Consider the following 19,143-nt stretch of genomic DNA (forward strand, 5'->3'; position numbering starts at 1 on the left):
TACATAATCAACTTGTAGTCCAGCAACAACAGAAGACCTAAGGTTATAAAATGAGGGCATGGAATAAGCATACCTACTGAAATTAAACAAGAAAGGTTACAGTCACAAATAAGCCACGTATGTCAGATTTGGACTGGCTGAAAAAACAACCACATCATACGCCACAACCTGCCTGGCACAAAAGGAAGTTATGTAGATACCCCAGAAAAATGTGTCCTGTTCTTCAACCCACTGCGAACAATTAGAAACAAGATTTAACAGGCTGAAACATTTAAAATAATGTTAGACGTTACTGAATTAGGACCAACATTTCCTGTGTTTGTGCATAGTATAGCACTGCAGTTATGCTGGCGCTTTATAAATATGTGTTAATAATAATAATAAGCCCCACATCACTTCAGGGGAAGTGCACTGCCAATTGAGTTGTTACAATTTCTTACAGACCTTTGGCCTGCAAAGTGCTGAACAGCAGCATTTCTTTGCTTTCCTGCAGGCTATTTCAGACATGGGAATTAAAAAATAATGTGTATTCTATTGTTTGGCATTAGCTAAACGTCAAAAGATATTAAACTGTTGAAACAGCCTCACGGGACTATCCTGTAAGACAGGGAAGCAAAAAATTAACCTCTCTGCAAGAATATGAGCCAAACCAAATGTTCATCTTAGTTTGCTTTGGAGCCAGTATATTATTTAAGCCCTCCCTCTATTACTTTTTTAATATCCAAGATGTTTTATTTCCAGTATTACCTCTCAGCAAACAGACTATACTTGGCTAGCAGGATCCCCAGTTGACTGCAAGTCATACAAGACTACTTCTGAATCATATTTAATTGGCAGACAGCCCAGAAACAATATTTGTAAGGCTAAAAGCAATATTTTTCTAAAATATAAAAACAACTTAAGAAAGCACAAGTGTCTGCACGCAAATTTACCTGCTTAAGGTTTAATCTGATGTGCTTCTAGGTACAGCCAACAGCTGCCTATACAAGGATTGAGACTGGTGGGCAATTCAGTCATTTTGGTTGATTATTTGGAGGAATCGGATTCAATACATTGTTTTAGTCAGTGTTTGTAACTCACAACAAAAAAACATTGCCTAATGCAACCTGCATGTAACTGCAGTATATCACCTGATAGCAGTTATTGTGTAAACCAAATACTTATAATCACGTGAAGTGTTCTCTATATACAACACCCCAACAAATGTACAGAAATGTAGTCAGTTATGACAAGTAATATAGCAGTTTCCAATAATGCAGATGACTTATTGAAGTGCTGTGGAGTTTGTTCAAACACTGCTGTCAAAAGCAACAAGTGTGCTGAGAACACATCTGTTTGTTCAGAGTTTCTATAAAAGGGAGAGGAAATCAACTTGGGGCACTACACACACACACACACACACACACACACACACACACACACACACACACACACACACACACACACACACACACACACAAATCAAAAAGAAGAGAAGCAGGCACTCACGTTTATATAGGGTCACAGATGCCTGGGTGCAGTATACAAAATTGTGTATAATAACAGAAAAATAGATGCCGCACTCACAGGTCTTAGTGAAAATAAAGGGTATTTATTGTGTCAGACTAACGTTTCGGCTGTGTCCACAGCCTTTGAGAAGGGCTGTGGACACAGCCGAAACGTTAGTCTGACACAATAAATACCCTTTATTTTCACTAAGACCTGTGAGTGCGGCATCTATTTTTCTGTTATTATATATATATATATATATATATATATATATATATATATATATATATATATATATATATATATATATATATATATATATATATATATATATATATTATATATATATATATATATATATATACACAAACCAAGAGGGTTCAGCACTCCTTAGCAAGTAGCTAATTGACCCAGGTGCTACCGATTCAAGCAATTTCAATAGAGTCCACAGGTATAGCGGTGCACACTGGGAATCCTTTAAAAGTTAGCTTTTATTGAACTATATAAAACTTAATACATGGAGAAATAGGTCAACGTTTCGGCCCCCATCTTGGGCCTTTGTCAAGACCTTGTGGACTCATTTTGGGGGCCGAAACGTAACGTTGGCTGTTCATGCGTTTTTAATACACAATTGATTGTTTTTGGAACATAACTCGGTGTTGCTGGTCTTTTTTGAATATTTAAATCATTTACCTTGCACCCGAGCTAAGAGCTGAAGCAGAGTGCCACCCTGGGTTCGCTGCTATATATATATATATAATATATATATATATATATATACCACTGTGTTTTATCATTGCAGCATGTTTCAACTCACCCTCCCTCACTTTCTGCATCTGTGTGTGCTGCACCAGAGGCAGCTGTGAAGTAAATGGAGCTAGACCCTGTAGAATCTGTTCTCTCTCTGTGAGGCAGGAATCTCCTTCGGCGCAGGGTCCTTTGGTTTTCCTCCAAGTGTGTTCTAGTAGCAGAATGAAACAAAAAAATAATTGAGAAAAGCTGGACACATTTACATTTTTGGCACTAAATTGACCTTCCCAATGAATCTAGAAATGAACAGTATGGCCCCAAAAGTAAATCAAATCACCAAATGAAACATTTGACTGAAACAATTCTAGTCAGCCAACCAAAGTTCTGATTAGGCATTAGAGATGGCCTGACCTATGATACATTTTTTAGTGTGCAGGTATGGGACCTGTTATTCAGAATGTACAGCGCTGCGGAATATGTTGGCGCTTTAAAAATAAATGTTAATAATAATAATAATAATAATAATGCTCAGGACTAGAGCTGGGCGGTATGACAAAAAATTTACAGTATATCACAGTATTTTTCAAAATTATATCGGTGTCACGGTATTTGACGGTATTTTTTTTTTTTCATGCATGATTAGGTGTTAACCCCATTTCCTAATAAATTAGAGAATAATTACTGCAGTATTGAAAATCAGAGTCAGGTAAGCGAAGGATCGGCAACAGAAAGTCGTAAGGTAAATCAGTCAGGCTTAGTTTCCCAGGCAAGGCCGCAGACAACATAGCACAGGAGGAGGCGTTTGATAGCTTTAAATACCCCCCACGCATGCGCAGAACCGGTGCCGTCAGCGTGTCGCGGACGTGCACGCTTTGACATGTACGTGCGCACCTGGACGCGCATGTGTAACGTCCCGCGGAGAACGGGATGCGCGCACGCATGCAAGGAGGAGCGCAAGACCGGGCCGCACGGGTGAGTACCCTAACACCGGTATTCGGTATTAAACGGTATATCGCCCAGCCCTACTCAGGGCATTGTTTTCTGGATAAGGGGTCTTTCCGTAATCTGGTTCACCATACTTTAAGTCTACTAAAACATTTAAACATGAAATAAACCCAATAGGATTGTTTTGCCTCCAATAATAATTACTTATAACTATGCTGGGATCAAGTACAGAGTACTGTTTTATTATTACAGAATAACATCGTCTATTGAATTGTGCTTATTAAAATGGTCAGAATAGCAAAAACATGTAAAATTAAAAAAAATTAAAAAAAACAAGAATAAATAAAACACAGACACTAACTAATGTATCAAGGAATATATCTGTGTCAATTCTGACTGTTCATTGCGCACAGCTCAGAACCCATCCAAATAAGATGCATATTTCATGGGGGGGGGGGGGGGGGGTGAAAGGATTCTGGCAATTATCTTTCTCTTCACTTCTTGCAGTTCCTAATGGAACAGTAGAAGGAAGGCGGTCATGTACATGTATAGCCACTCATATGGTATCTATCCTTTTGGAATGTGGGCCAGTTGGCTGGGTAGCATGAAGGATTGGCCAGTAAATGACTGCCTTAAGGGAAAAGACCTCAAAACTGTAAGCAGCAAACAGGCAGATTAGAACAGATGGTAATTAGATGCAGAACTGAACTTGGACATAGGGTGGCTATAAATATAAACATTGAATTATTCTGATTAAATTAATAAATTCAGAGCTTCTTTTTAACACCCACCTTACTTCTCCAACAATATCCTCAGCTAGCCCATGGAGACTGGTCCTCAGAGTTTCAACTTCCTGACGCAACTCAGAAATGCTATTAAGAACATAATCCAGGCGGTTAATCAAATCCAGCTGCTCCTCACGTGACCCACTAAGGATAGCAGCTTCTCCTGGAATGACTATAATTCAAGAATTTCTATGTAGATGATCATTATGAATACACAAAAAATAAAAACTAAGAATTGTGCAGCACACAGACATTTCTGCTTCCTGGTATGGTGCAGGTATGGTAACTATTACCCAAAATGCTTAGGACTTGGTGTTTACCAGATAACAGGTTTTTCCCTTATCAGGATGACCATACCTTAACTCTTTGCTGATAACATGGTTTTATGAAACGTAGACAAGATTAAGTATTGTTTTTATTATTACAAAAAATTAGGACATTTTGTAAAATAAGTTATTATCTTAAAATGTACATTATGGGAGACCTATTGTAACTGGAGCTTTCTGGATATCAGGAGTCTGGATAAGAGATCCCAAACTTTTAGTATTCATTAGTTAATTTTAGAAGGTAAGGCCTTATTTTTTCATTAACAAAACAGCAGTCAAATGACTGATAATACCAAAAAATGGATATCATTCTTCTGAGGTTAAAGGACATGTACACCCCACACACAAAAATGTAATCAGTGAACAGCCGCTTTGAAATCTTTCAATACCTGCCACACTGGTTGTCCAGAGGTTAATAGTAAGGCTGCAGCATCCCCTTAATCACTTAATTTCCTTCTCCTCCTGTAACCCACTCTGCCCCCTCCCTCAGGAATTTGCTTTGGCTGTTGGCTTGTGGGCATGCTCAGTTGTTCTAAGCTCTGATTACCAAACACGCCCCCCAGTCTAGCAGCCAGTGAAGAGATGGCATTGCTGGTTCCCATAAGAACTCAGTTCTAGTTGTCTGCTTTTTTTGTTTGATTTTTTTCTCCCAACCAACTCTCCTGAGCTCAGTAGAACTTTAATCAGACAGTTGTGTCTGTGTGAGCCTTTATTCTTGATGAAATGTATGCTGAATAAGGGTCTGTGTGTGTAGGCTGTTTGCAGATTAAATGTATCCAATTATGTATCAGAGGGAAAATGACAACCAGGTGAAAGCGGCTATTTGGTTTAGGAAAATGTGATGGTGCTGGCAAACAGAGGGGATATATGCAGTACAAATGACGCTATTTGGGTGGGGGAGGCAGGCCCAACTGATATACATTGTAGGCAAATGTCGGCTTTACATGTCCTTTAAAATGTTTTCTGTGAAGGATAAAGGTGCCCATACATCGAAACCATTGCGTTATTTGGCAACCCAACATGGGGCATGCAGAACTATCATAAAAAGAATGCAGCCACAGCCAGATGCAGCACTTGTGCAACAGTAATTTCAGCCTTCCCAATACCTACCGTATATACTCGAGTATAAGCCGAGTTTTCCAGCACTAAAAATGTGCTAAAAAAGGAATCCTCGGCTTATATTCGAGTGCAAACGAACTGCCTTACATCGCACCCCCTATCTGCACCTCCGTCGGCCCTAGGATGAACCATCCATGGTCGCGCGGCGCCCGCCCCCCGCCGCCCCCCCCCTCCCCCCCTCCGTGTGCGTGCAACAGTTTACTTGTCCTACCTGCACCGTATCCATACACATTCGCATAAGCGAAGGTCACGCTGCGCGCATGGGGATGGGCTCATGCCAATGTGTATGGATGTGCAGGTAGGACGAGGATTCCTCGTATGGATCTGCAGTTTGTTAGGCGCAGCGCGACCTTAGCTCATGCGAATGTGTATATTTAATATGGTATATTATAAGGGGCCAATAATTTGCATGGGTGGCAAACAACCTATGTTTTTTTTTCAAGTATGTTTCTTTCCCATTTTGTACAAAGAAACGTAGTGCAGACTTATCCTGCAAAATATTGCAGTGGAGACCAAAACATTGGTTATGTGCTGTTCTGCAGCATTATTAATCCAGCGGGTATGGCATAACATACAGTTACGGCAACATATCCTAACAGGGCAAAGCTGTGCAGGACTATCATTACCTAGACACTACAAAAATTAAATGAGATATTAACCTGTACAGCCTTGCATGTGGTTATCTTATGTTGGATGCGCCTCATTTTCCAGCCCACACCTTGTGTTTATTAATATGGTAGTCATGTAAGCACTTGTGAGTGTCCTTTTATTAAATAATTTGATTATTGAAACTTAGCAGTAGCGGCTGCATTTCCCACCCTAGGCTTTTTCCAGTTTTCTTAGGTAAAATTAGGTACCTCGGCTTATATTCGGATCGGCTTATACTCGAGTATATACGGTAACTTGGGTGGCCATCTTTCTGGCCCTATAAATAGGCCAATATGATGGCCAGGAGTGAATAAGATGCCAGACAATATTGGCCCAAGCATTTTGAACAATGTGCAATGGGTACTTAAGGTGGCCATACACGGACAGATTTTAGCTGCCAATTCAAGTCCTTTAGACCAATTTGGCAGCTTATTTTCCCATGTATGGGCACCCCAGACGGGCTTACCCGACCGAGATCTGGCCTAAAATTGACCAGATCTCAATCGGGCAGGTTTGATTTTCCGTCGGATCGTGGCCCACATTGGCTCATTCTTGCAGTCCTTGGTCCAATGGGCCTATGCCCACCGAATTAATCCGATTGTTTGGCCTGTTAGCCCAGCAAATCGTCAGAAGATCCACTTATTTGCCGACATCGGCAAACAAACAAATCTTACCGTGTATGGCCACTTTCAGGGAATTGGAGTAAAGGTCTGGATTCTGCTACAAGTTTCAAGAGCCAGAACAGCAGTACAGAAAAAATACTTCTTTCAATAATTACATAAAATTATTTAATATTGTAAAATTATTACAATTTACCTTGTAAGTTATTTAAAGTGTCTACAACCTTGGATTCCCCACACTTTTGCAAACAGTATCCATTCTGTTTTGAAGCCGACTTCCTGGTTTTCTTACGGTTTCGCCTGAACACAATGTATATCACAGCCCCAGCAGTCGCTCCAATAACCAGTCCCAGGCCAATCCGGTATGGAAGAATATGTTTAGACATTGTTACCTCCTGAAAAGCCAATACAAAAGCCAATACAAATCATTTTTATGTGTATATATACTCCCTGCTCTGTGGGCATTGGTGTTCATATCCCTCTCTCATAAATATACATTTAATGGTAACACACACATTTATTTACAGTGCATAAAAGGTGCATATAAAATCAAAAAAGCAAAAAAATAGTAGAAAATGAAATGCAAAGGCCTGCTTTTCAGGCAATAATAAATCCCACACACAATACATTCATTTTTTTTTTTTTTTTTTTTAATTGAGCACTAAAGGACAATACTCAAGAAAAAGGATGGGATTATTGTATCTAACCCAAACTTGTTCCTATTTATGTTATGAAAAATGAATAGTTCTAAAAATTTACACTGCATATAAACAAATTTGATACTAAACATACTTTATATATAGGTTATATAAGGTAGGGGAAGTGACATGATATTTACCCAATGAGTAAGAATCCCTTTACAAAGAGGGACAAACCTAACCAGTGGCTTCAGTTTTCTTTAAAGGAGATAGAAAGGTACATTTTTTTGGGGTCCTATGCTGTAAGGCATCCCGCCCCAGTAATTCTAGTCACTTACTTGCTACCCTGGCCTAGTGCTCTTTTTTTTCTGCAAAAAAAAGTTTCAGTGCATATTCTGAGACAATTTGCAATTGGCTTTCATTTTTTATTACTTGTGGTTTTTTAGTTATTCGGCTTTTTGTGTAACAGCTCTCCAGTTTGGTATTTCAGCAGTAACCTGGTTGCTAGGGTCTTGTTGCCCTTAGCAACTATTCAGTGGTTTGAATGAGAGGCTGGAATATGAATTGATGAGGGAGTGAATAGAAAGATAAAGAATATGGGCAGTGACACACGGGGAGATTAGTCGCCATGCGACAAACCTTCGTTGTTGCAGGCAACTAATCTCCCCACAATGCCAGCCCACCGGCTAGAATGTAAATCACCAGTGGGATGGTATACGCGGCACCGCAATTTGCCGAAGTCGCCAAAATTTCCTCTCAAGGCGCATGCCATCCCAACGGCGATTTACATTCTAGCCGGTTGGATGGCATTGCAGGGAGATTTGTCGTGGCACGACTAATTTCCCCGTGTGTCACAGCCCTAAAAATCTATGTAAATACAGCCATATAAGCTTAAAAAAATTCTAAGCTTACACAGCAGTTTTTTTATAAGCAAATAATTAAAAACTATAAAAAATAATGAAGACCATCTGCAAAGTTGCTAACAGCAGCTATCCCAGGTAAATGTGCAAAAATGCCTTGATTACCTGGGATTGCCATATGTAAAGTGTTTGACATGCAGAAGATTCCTCCCCACCAGCAATTTACTTTATTGCCAGTGGAAAAGCATTTGGGGGAGAAAAGTGTCCCGTGGTAGCAAAGATAAAGTGCCCAGGATATCAGGGCCCTAAAGTGCCCTTGAAGAAGTACACCCACTCCAGAGCAGTAGGTATCCCCCCAATAATTATACCTTTGCTTCTCTTTTGAGTGATAGAGTTCCTTGAAAGTGGTTTAAGCTTAAGGGTTCTGCAAGAAATGGAACAAATATACATTGTATCGTTTTCTAAGGCGTAAACATTGTATTATGCTCTGAGAGGGACTGTTGTGTAGCTAAACAGGAAGAGATTTCCAATAAGGAAAAAGAGAAACTTCATTTAGCTTTATATTGGGAAGCTGCTTTCAGTAATGCTGGGCTGCCATAAGCAGTTACATGTCATGAGGAATGAATGGGGGGGATGATGCAAAGCTGAATCAGTTATTTACTGGGTGCTTCCTCTGTGCTACCATGCTTATAAATCCCCTACCAGAGCCCTGTGACACGCCATGTTGTTAAACACATCACATTGATAAGACCCATCTCACATATCTTTCTGAAGAAGACAGTATCTAATATACTAAGGGGCCATAGAATGGCCAGTGTACACTATCCATATACCTACATTAAGGGTGACCCTCAATGCATTGCAGTACTCACAGACCTATGTACAACTGCGCCCCAAACACACTCAAACCATGAAACAAAATTTGTTTTTTCTTTAAGCAACTGCCAACTCCCTAATTCTTTTGAACTACAGCTCCCAGAAGCCCCAAATGACCTTCTGACCCACCCCCCCCCCCCCCCCCCCCAGCACAGACAGAAGTCAAATAGCACCCCTCACACAAGCATAGGGATCATTATCTGTACAGTACGCTAAAACCTACTGCTTTGGGCCCTTGTTCCCCCCAGAGTGCAGGGAAATACTGTACACTAGCATGCTGTATTTAGCGCACACTGACAGGAGCAGTCAGTAAGGATGGGATCCCCGCCCCCTCACACCATGTGAGTGACCCAAACTCACCTAATACTTCACCAGTGAGGCCTCCTTGTTACGGACAGAGCAGCTGCCGTGACATCAGCACTATAGCGATCCCAAGATAACACACAGCCGCCGGCTCACATATTACACGACTATTTTCACCGCCGGCGTACACTCTCTTTAGAAAGTGCGCCTGCGTATGGCACACGCCCCGCCCCCTAGCTCTTCATTGCGCACTCACCAAGGCCTAATACGCATGTGCTAAGCATTGCCAAGCTCTGTGTGCTTTGCCCTCAAGAGATACTGGGGAAAGTTGATTAATAAGTGCACATTAAAAAAAGCCACATTCATTACTAAAATAACAATTACACGTCTTATACTTAGGAATAATGAGAAACAAAAAATTAAGCTTATATAAATGCCGCGCTAGCAGCCAACCGTTATGCAAGCCTTACGTATATGTCATGCATAAATGGGGCAGCAAAACTGCACAGTAATAAAGGCTTTTTAAGTGCTGTCTTTTTGAAAGATGCCTGCAATGGTGGAGTGTGGGTGGGCTCTGTAATTGCTTATACAGGAAGCTGTCCAATGAGAAGCCTACTGCATGAGGTGGCCTCTTTTTCTGCCAATGCTTTCGGCTCACTCCGTTTCGAATGGAAGGAGCAACAGTCCAGGTTCAGACTGGGATACAAAATAGGCCCAAACTATTGGCCTATTCAACGTTGTTGATGTTAGGACAACATTTGTATTTGGTCTTCTTGATAATAAAACTAGATATACTTACTGCAGCGACTTGTATTTAGGGAAAAAATGCCACCAACCTTGAAATGACCTTGTAACTTTCATGGAGCATGGCTGGTATTAATAAGGATTGCTAGCAACTTTTCCCCTAGATACGATTCGCTTCAGTAAGGGGCACATTCATCAAAGTACGACGGGTCCGAATACAAAAAATTCTTTTTTTTTTTTTAAAGGTTACAACTTTTGTGTATTTTCAGTGACTTTTTTGTACTTTGCAACAAAAAGTGCAGCAAAAAAGCGCAACAAAATCGTATTGTTGCGCAGAGTACGAAAGTTTCAGATTTATTTGGTATCGTGATTTTCCTTGGGCCAGGTTGGAGCTGCAGAGTGCCATTGAGCCCTATGGGAGACTTTCCTTGGGCCAGGTTGGAGCTGCAGAGTGCCATTGAGCCCTATAGGAGACTTTCCTTGGGCCAGGTTGGAGCTGCAGAGTGCCATTGAGCCCTATGGGAGACTTTCCTTGGGCCGGGTTGGAGCTGCAGAGTGCCATTGAGCCCTATGGGAGACTTTCCTTGGGCCAGTTTGGAGCTGCAGAGTGCCATTGAGCCCTATGGGAGACTTTCCTTGGGCCGGGTTAGAGCTGCAGACTGCCATTGAGCCCTATGGGAGACTTTCCTTGGGCCAGGTTGGAGCTGCAGAGTGCCATTGAGCCCTATGGGAGACTTTCCTTGGGCCGGGTTGGAGCTGCAGAGTGCCATTGAGCCCTATGGGAGACTTTCCTTGGGCCGGGTTGGAGCTGCAGAGTGCCATTGAGCCCTATGGGAGACTTTCCTTGGGCCGGGTTGGAGCTGCAGAGTGCCATTGAGCCCTATGGGAGACTTTCCTTGGGCCTGGTTGGAGCTGCAGAGTGCCATTGAGCCCTATGGGAGACTTTCCTTGGGCCAGGTTGGAGCTGCAGAGTGCCATTGAGCCCTATGGGAGACTTTCCTTGGGCCGGGTTGGAGCTGCAGAGTGCCATTGAGCCCTATGGGAGACTTTCCTTGGGCCAGGTTGGAGCTGCAGAGTGCCATTGAGCCCTATGGGAGACTTTCCTTGGGCCGGGTTGGAGCTGCAGAGTGCCATTGAGCCCTATGGGAGACTTTCCTTGGCCTGGAATGGCGCTGCAGAGTGCCATTGAGCCCTATGGGAGACTTTCCTTGGGCCAGGTTGGAGCTGCAGAGTGCCATTGAGCCCTATGGGAGACTTTCCTTGGGCCAGGTTGGAGCTGCAGAGTGCCATTGAGCCCTATGGGAGACTTTCCTTGGGCCGGGTTGGAGCTGCAGAGTGCCATTGAGCCCTATGGGAGACTTTCCTTGGGCCGGGTTGGAGCTGCAGAGTGCCATTGAGCCCTATGGGAGACTTTCCTTGGGCCAGGTTGGAGCTGCAGAGTGCCATGGAGCCCTATGGGAGACTTTCCTTGGGCCAGGTTGGAGCTGCAGAGTGCCATTGAGCCCTATGGGAGACTTTCCTTGGGCCAGGTTGGAGCTGCAGAGTGCCATTGAGCCCTATGGGAGACTTTCCTTGGGCCAGGTTGGAGCTGCAGAGTGCTATTGAGCCCTATGGGAGACTTTCCTTGGGCCGGGTTGGAGCTGCAGAGTGCCATTGAGCCCTATTGGAGACTTTCCTTGGGCCGGGTTGGAGCTGCAGAGTGCCATTGAGCCCTATGGGAGACTTTCCTTGGGCCAGGTTGGAGCTGCAGAGTGCCATTGAGCCCTATGGGAGACTTCCCTTGGGCCAGGTTGGAGCTGCAGAGTGCCATTGAGCCCTATGGGAGACTTCCCTTGGGCCAGGTTGGAGCTGCAGAGTGCCATTGAGCCCTATGGGAGACTTTCCTTGGGCCGGGTTGGAGCTGCAGAGTGCCATTGAGCCCTATGGGAGGCTTTCCTTGGCCTGGGTTGGAGCTGCAGAGTGCCATTGAGCCCTATGGGAGACTTTCCTTGGGCCGGGTTGGAGCTGCAGAATGCCATTGAGCCCTATGGGAGACTTTCCTTGGGCCAGGTTGGAGCTGCAGAGTGCCATTGAGCCCTATGGGAGACTTTCCTTGGGCCGGGTTGGAGCTGCAGAGTGCCATTGAGCCCTATGGGAGACTTTCCTTGGCCTGGGATGGAGCTGCAGAGTGCCATTGAGCCCTATGGGAGACTTTCCTTGGGCCGGGTTGGAGCTGCAGAATGCCATTGAGCCCTATGGGAGACTTTCCTTGGGCCAGGTTGGAGCTGCAGAGTGCCATTGAGCCCTATGGGAGACTTTCCTTGGGCCGGGTTGGAGCTGCAGAGTGCCATTGAGCCCTATGGGAGACTTTCTTTGGGCCGGGTTGGAGCTGCAGGGTGCCATTGAGCCCTATGGGAGACTTTCCTTGGGCCGGGTTGGAGCTGCAGAGTGCCATTGAGCCCTATGGGAGACTTTCTTTGGGCCGGGTTGGAGCTGCAGAGTGCCATTGAGCCCTATGGGAGACTTTCCTTGGGCCGGGTTGGAGCTGCAGAGTGCCATTGAGCCCTATGGGAGACTTTCCTTGGGCTGGGTTGGAGCTGCAGAGTGCCATTGAGCCCTATGGGAGACTTTCCTTGGGCCAGGTTTTTTGTACTTTGCGACAAAAAGTGCAGCAAAAAAGCGCAACAAAATCGTATTGTCGCGCCGAGTACGAAAGTTTCAGATTTATTTGGTATCGTGACTTTCCTTGGGCCAGGTTGGAGCTGCAGAGTGCCATTGAGCCCTATGGGAGACTTTCCTTGGGCCGGGTTGGAGCTGCAGAGTGCCATTGAGCCCTATGGGAGGCTTTCCTTGGGCCGGGTTGGAGCTGCAGAGTGCCATTGAGCCCTATGGGAGACTTTCCTTGGGCCAGGTTGGAGCTGCAGAGTGCCATTGAGCCCTATGGGAGGCTTCCAAAGTCATGCACAGAAGGATCAAAGTGGGAAAGGTTTTCCTGCAGTTTACAATCATTCAGATACAAAAAAAATCTTACTTTTCAGGCATTATACGATAAGATATGATTATTTTAAGATACAATTTTTTTGTACTTTAAAAAGCACAATACAAAAAAATCATATTTAATACTATTTTTTTGTATCTGGCTTTTTAAAGGTATGAAAATAGTACTTTGATAAATCTGCCCCTAAGTGTATCTAGTTTTGTTACTTTTACTATGTTTCCTCTACAAAGGGGCACAAATTTCAGATTGTTAAAAGCACGATTGGAAAATATTCGGCGTAACCACGATAATTTATGATGTGCGTAAATTGCATGTGTCGTGGTTGTACAAAAATATTTTGGTTGCGATCTGAAAGTTAGGAAATTTTTGTATCCAAATGATCGTGAAAACTTTTCTAAATTTGAAACTTCTGTACATGATTTTGGAAGCCTCCCATAGGGCTCAATGGCACTCTGCAACTCCAACCCGGCCCAAGGAAAGTCTCCCATAGGGCTCAATGGCACTCTGCAGCTCCAACCCGGCCCAAGGAAAGTCTCCCATAGGGCTCAATGGCACTCTGCAGCTCCAACCCGGCCCAAGGAAAGTCTCCCATAGGGCTCAATGGCACTCCGCAGCTCCAACCTGGCCCAAGGAAAGTCTCCCATAGGGCTCAATGGCACTCCGCAGCTCCAACCTGGCCCAAGGAAAGTCTCCCATAGGGCTCAATGGCACTCTGCAGCTCCAACCTGGCCCAAGGAAAGTCTCCCATAGGGCTCAATGGCACTCTGCAGCTCCAACCTGACCCAAGGAAAGTCTCCCATAGGGCTCAATGGCACTCTGCAGCTCCAACCTGGCCCAAGGAAAGTCTCCCATAGGGCTCCATGGCACTCTGCAGCTCCAACCTGGCCCAAGGAAAGTCTCCCATAGGGCTCAATGGCACTCTGCAGCTCCAACCCGGCCAAAGGAAAGTCTCCCATAGGGCTCAATGGCACTCTGCAGCTCCAACCTGGCCCAAGGAATGTCTCCCATAGGGCTCAATGGCACTCTGCAGCTCCAACCTGGCCCAAGGAAAGTCTCCCATAGGGCTCAATGGCACTCTGCAGCTCCAACCCGGCCCAAGGAAAGTCTCCCATAGGGCTCAATGGCACTCTGCAGCTCCAACCTGGCCCAAGGAAAGTCTCCCATAGGGCTCAATGGCACTCTGCAGCTCTAACCCGGCCCAAGGAAAGTCTCCCATAGGGCTCAATGGCACTCTGCAGCTCCAACCTGGCCCAAGGAAAGTCTCCCATAGGGCTCAATGGCACTCTGCAGCTCCAACCCGGCCCAAGGAAAGTCTCCCATAGGGCTCAATGGCACTCTGCAGCTCCAACCTGGCCAAAAGATAGTCACAATACAAAAGCTTGAATGAATTCCAAAATGTTTGTAGTCATTGCGAAAAATATGATTTTTTCATGCTAATTTACGCACAGATTCGCACAATAGGTGATTTCTTGCAGACAACAAAACACCCTGAAAACACCCTGAAAACCACTGCTTTTACCCCATATTGTAATTAAATTTATATCTGGTGATATCTGATTCAGGATCTATTCCTTTCACTCACTGTAACCAACTGTTAGAATTAATATAGTGATAACCTAGGGTTGTTTTGGGATTAACAGTCACCAATGACCTCAAGTTCCTTAGGGGATAAACACTAAGGGGTCCATTTACTTTGATCCTGGAATCAAATTTTTAGCGCATAAAGTCACAGAGAAAAAATGCTGTGACTTTTTCAAAATTTACTATGCGTCTAAATGGCTAAAAAAAACAAATTTACCAGGTGAATCTTGTCGAGTTCATGTAGAAGCCAATGGCAAAGGTCCCTTCCCTTTCCTTGAAGTCTTGGAACTTTGGGTTTTGTCAGAAAACTCAACTTTTTTGAATTGTGGCAGTGACAATTTGATGAATTTGGGATTTCCGTGACAACAATTCGGAAAAGTCGAGTTTTCCTTGCAACTTTTTTAAAATAAAGTTTAGTCAAATTTGAAAATAAAAAAAAGGGAAATTATTGCGTTTCAGTAAATCGGACCCTATATATATATATATATATATATATATATATATACTGTATATACAGGATTTCTTGTGTTCTTTTGTGACTTCCCCTTTCAGAAAAATCCTTTATTTCCAAGGCAGAGTTTGTGCAGCTCTCTCCTCTCTCTCTTCTCCTGCTCTTTTCATTTTCAGAATGTGTGATCTGAGCTACCAGCCTCTAGAGCTGGTAGCTGCTATCTTAAACAGAGCGAGCTTCTAGGGCTGGTAAAGCTTTCTGCAGAACAAGTATAGCATTCTAGCTTGCAAAATTACTTTCCTTCTCCTTTATATAAACTAGAGATCATTAAAAACTGGCCAGCCAGATCAAAAACTTAATAAATATAGAGCACATATATTATATATATATTAGATCTGGCCGGCCAGTTTTTAATGATCTCTAATTTGATAAATAAAGGATAATAAAGTTGTGATCCTTATAAATTTAGTGTGGGGGGTTTTTTCAGCCACATTTCTGTTTTTTCTGTAACCAACTGTACCCAAGGGTGGCATCAGCACACTATCTAATATCAGTGTTTTTATGCATATTGTATATTTTTTATGTGCCAATTTTAAAGAGTTATAAAAGTGTATAATACAGCTGTCTTGAAATCCTCCAGATATTGTTGAACTATAATAGGAAAGGAAGCAATATGTACATTTCTGATAATAGACTTTATGGACATTTCTATGCTTAAAGAGCCATTTTTAAAGGGAATCTGTCACCCTAAGAAATAACTCCAAATTGTTTTCTATTGTGTTTGTCTAGCAAAATAAACTTCAACTAAACTGAAGAAATTATTTTATTCTTATTTTCTTCAGCCTTGGAATTCACAATTGCAGCAAGCAGGCAGGCACCATTTTGTGGACACTGTTATTAAGGCAAGCTTTGCATCCTGACAAAATCTTGTTTCTGTATGGGGGGGACCTGATGCCCATGCACTGGTTATGAAATAAGATGGTGAGGAGGGATGGGGAATGTGAGGGGTGCAGCAACATCTAATAAGTTATGAATTGAAAGTGAAAGTAACTGTCTGCCCCACCTCTATGCCTAAGGCATAGAGGCGGGGTAAGCAATATATGATTGACAGCTGGGATTTGTAAATGCTTTTATAATGGGTATGGGTGTGTTAATAAAAAAATAGCTTTTGGTTTTATATTTAATTTGAAAAGGGCTTTTATTATACAGCTTTTTATACCTGGGTCGGAGTTAGTTATTGCTTAGAATAGGCCTTTAATAAAGAAGTGCTTATTAATTTATAGCTCAGGGCATTTATTTCTCCATGTTCATTTTCTAATATAATAAATATTTGAATTAATTTGAATAACATTACTATGTGTGTATCTTGTGCCAGCTTGTTGCAGTGATGGGTTAATTTCTATTTCAACTTAAACAGTGATTTTAAACAGAGCACACTGCCTGGATGACGTTCCTGCTTGTGGTAAGAGCTCTAAATTGGTAGATCCTAGACTGATAAATTAGAAATGAAATTGTGATTACAGACTGCCACATTCTTGTTATGTAACGAGCAATACTGCGGATCAAAACACCAGCAAATATATTTGTCTACAAGCGGATATTAAATATGGTATCTGCATTTGACATCAGTCTTACTCTATTAGAGAGATGATGAATGCAGCAACTATATTTCATTTCATATAAAAGTAACTGTGCCAAGATAGAAATTATCTTAAAATCTTTCATTAGAGAAAATTTAGAGAGCAGAGCATAGCCACTGGCTAACACTATTTTATTGCAATTTTTTTTTAAATGATATTTTTTGTCCTTTTAATTCTAAACAAACATAAAAACAGATAATAGAAATAGAAAAAAGTGTGTAAGCAGAATATTGTGCCATGTCATACATACATTCCTGTGTTAAAGTCCATAGAGGAATTATACCTGTATCAAACAATATTGATAACAAAAACCTCAGACACTGAAATTAATCTGGAATATCCCTTTGTATATAGACCAAGTCTAGTGTTACAAGCTCTGCTAGGAGAGTCTTCCACATACCAACTGTAGGAGGGTCTTCCGAAAACCATTTAAATGAAAACTATACCCCCATTATTATTATTATTAACATTTATTTATAAAGCTCCAACATATTCCGCAGCACTGCATACATTGGACATACAGAGTAACATATAAAGCAATCAATAACCGATACAAGAGGTGAAGAGAGCCCTGCACAAAAGAGCTTACAATCTACAGGGAGAAAGGGTTGAGACACATTGGGGGGAATTCACAAAAGTGGTGATATTGAGACAAAATAAAAGTGGAGATAGATTTGTCGGATTTTCCACCTAATTCACAAACCTTTATCTCCACTTTTGTGAATTCCCCCCATTGTGTGGGAATGGGCATGACAGTTGTGAGAGGTTTTGCACAGGTTATTGCTTTTAGCAGCACACCGAGGTTATGTTAAACTAGATTAGGGTAAGCTTCTCTAAATAAATGTGTTTTTAGAGATCTCTTGAAGGCAGAGAGATTGGGAGAAAGTCTGATAGTTTATGGGAGTGAATTCCAGAGAAGGGGGGCAGCCCTTGCAAAGTCTTGAATACGAGCATGTGAGGAGGGAATGAGAGAGGAGTTGAGGAGCAGGTCAGTAGGGAGCGTAACAAGCGGGTTGGATGGTACCTAGAGATGAGTTCAGAGATGTAGGGTGGGGCAACCATCAAATAGTTTATATTATATTAGGTGGCTTATTAAAGAATCTTACAAACTGGAATATATATATAAATTTCTGACATAATAGATGATGTATGGTTACAATTTGTTTTTAAATTTAATTGTTTTAACAAAGTTGCACTTTAGATCACTCACAGAGATGGAGGATTTTTTTTTACAATGTTGCACTTTTAAATTATTCACAGAAATTGCAATATTTTTAACATTGTTGCAATTTGAACTATGTTGGGATACCAAATATGCAATTTATTTAATGTGAACAATTAATGCACTCTTTTTTGTATTGGGGAAGTATTGATTATTTATGCTTATATGATGTCGGGGGTTAATGGTCACTAGGGGTTAATGTGCATATGATGTCACTGATTCATGGGAGGAGGTTATTTAAACAGAGTTGTATATAAATGTACCTTGAAAAAGGTCCCAAAAGGGACTGAAACGTCGGTTATACAGGTATGGGATCCCTTATCCGGAAACCCATTATCCAGAAAGCTCCAAATTATGGAAAGCCTGTCTCCCATAGACTCCATTATAATCAAATAATTGAGAATTTTAAAACTGATTTCCTTTTTCTCTGTAATAATAAAACAGTACCTTGTAATTGATCTCAACTAAGATATAAAGAATCCTTATTGGATGCAAAATAATCCTGTTGGGTTTAAATAATGTTTTATTGATTTTTTAGTAGGCTTAAGGTATGGAGATCCAAATTACGGAAAGACCCCTTATCCGGAATACCCTTGGTCCCGAGCATTCTGGATAACGGATCCTATACCTGTACATTCAATTATAATACACTAATATTTATTTTAACCACAAGACCCTTGGTGCTGGTTGTGTTTGATTCGGTATATATAGAAATACTGTATATATTTATTTATATCAGTAAATATTGCCTTTTACATCTTCTACCTTGAGCCACCATTTTGTGATGGGATGTGTGCTTCCTCAGAGATCACCTGACAGGAAATAATGCAGCTGGTAACAGGAAGAAGCATCATCAATCGTATGATCCCAGGGGATGGCCCTTAGTAGTTAAAATGGCAACTTTCTATATAAATTACTTAATGGCACATACAAAAGTCTATTTTGATGAAGCAGGGTTTAACACAGAAGCTGTTTAATGCTATATATTTTTATAAAGACCTACACTGTATAGTTTTCCTTTAAGGGCAATACTTTTACAAGCAAGAAACAAAAGATTTACTGACAGATATCAGGAGATGACTGGGTTTAGTAAAATATGTTATAGTCCCCACAATACATATTGTAGCAGCCATAGTAGGGGACCTTCAAACTTTGGTCTAGAAAGGTGTA

The 19,143-nt window shown here is 42.0% G+C and overlaps 1 protein-coding gene across 3 annotated transcripts in view; it reads right to left on the reverse strand.

Annotated features, from left to right (window-relative positions):
• rmdn3 (regulator of microtubule dynamics 3) overlaps nucleotides 1-9,858 on the reverse strand; it is a 40,152-nt gene extending 30,294 nt beyond the window's left edge. The window contains exons 1-4 of one of the 3 annotated variants that reach the window (XM_031890236.1): nucleotides 9,829-9,858; nucleotides 6,878-7,076; nucleotides 3,975-4,140; nucleotides 2,306-2,449 (exon numbers count right to left, since the gene is read on the reverse strand). In XM_031890236.1, coding sequence (XP_031746096.1) covers nucleotides 2,306-2,449; nucleotides 3,975-4,140; nucleotides 6,878-7,076; nucleotides 9,829-9,843 — 524 coding nt within the window. In that variant the 5' untranslated portion in view covers nucleotides 9,844-9,858. 3 annotated transcript variants of the gene reach the window in all.
• Nucleotides 9,859-19,143: the final 9,285 nt, after the last annotated feature.

This window comes from Xenopus tropicalis, chromosome 8, assembly GCF_000004195.4.
Source record: "Xenopus tropicalis strain Nigerian chromosome 8, UCB_Xtro_10.0, whole genome shotgun sequence".
Taxonomy (NCBI): domain Eukaryota; kingdom Metazoa; phylum Chordata; class Amphibia; order Anura; family Pipidae; genus Xenopus; species Xenopus tropicalis.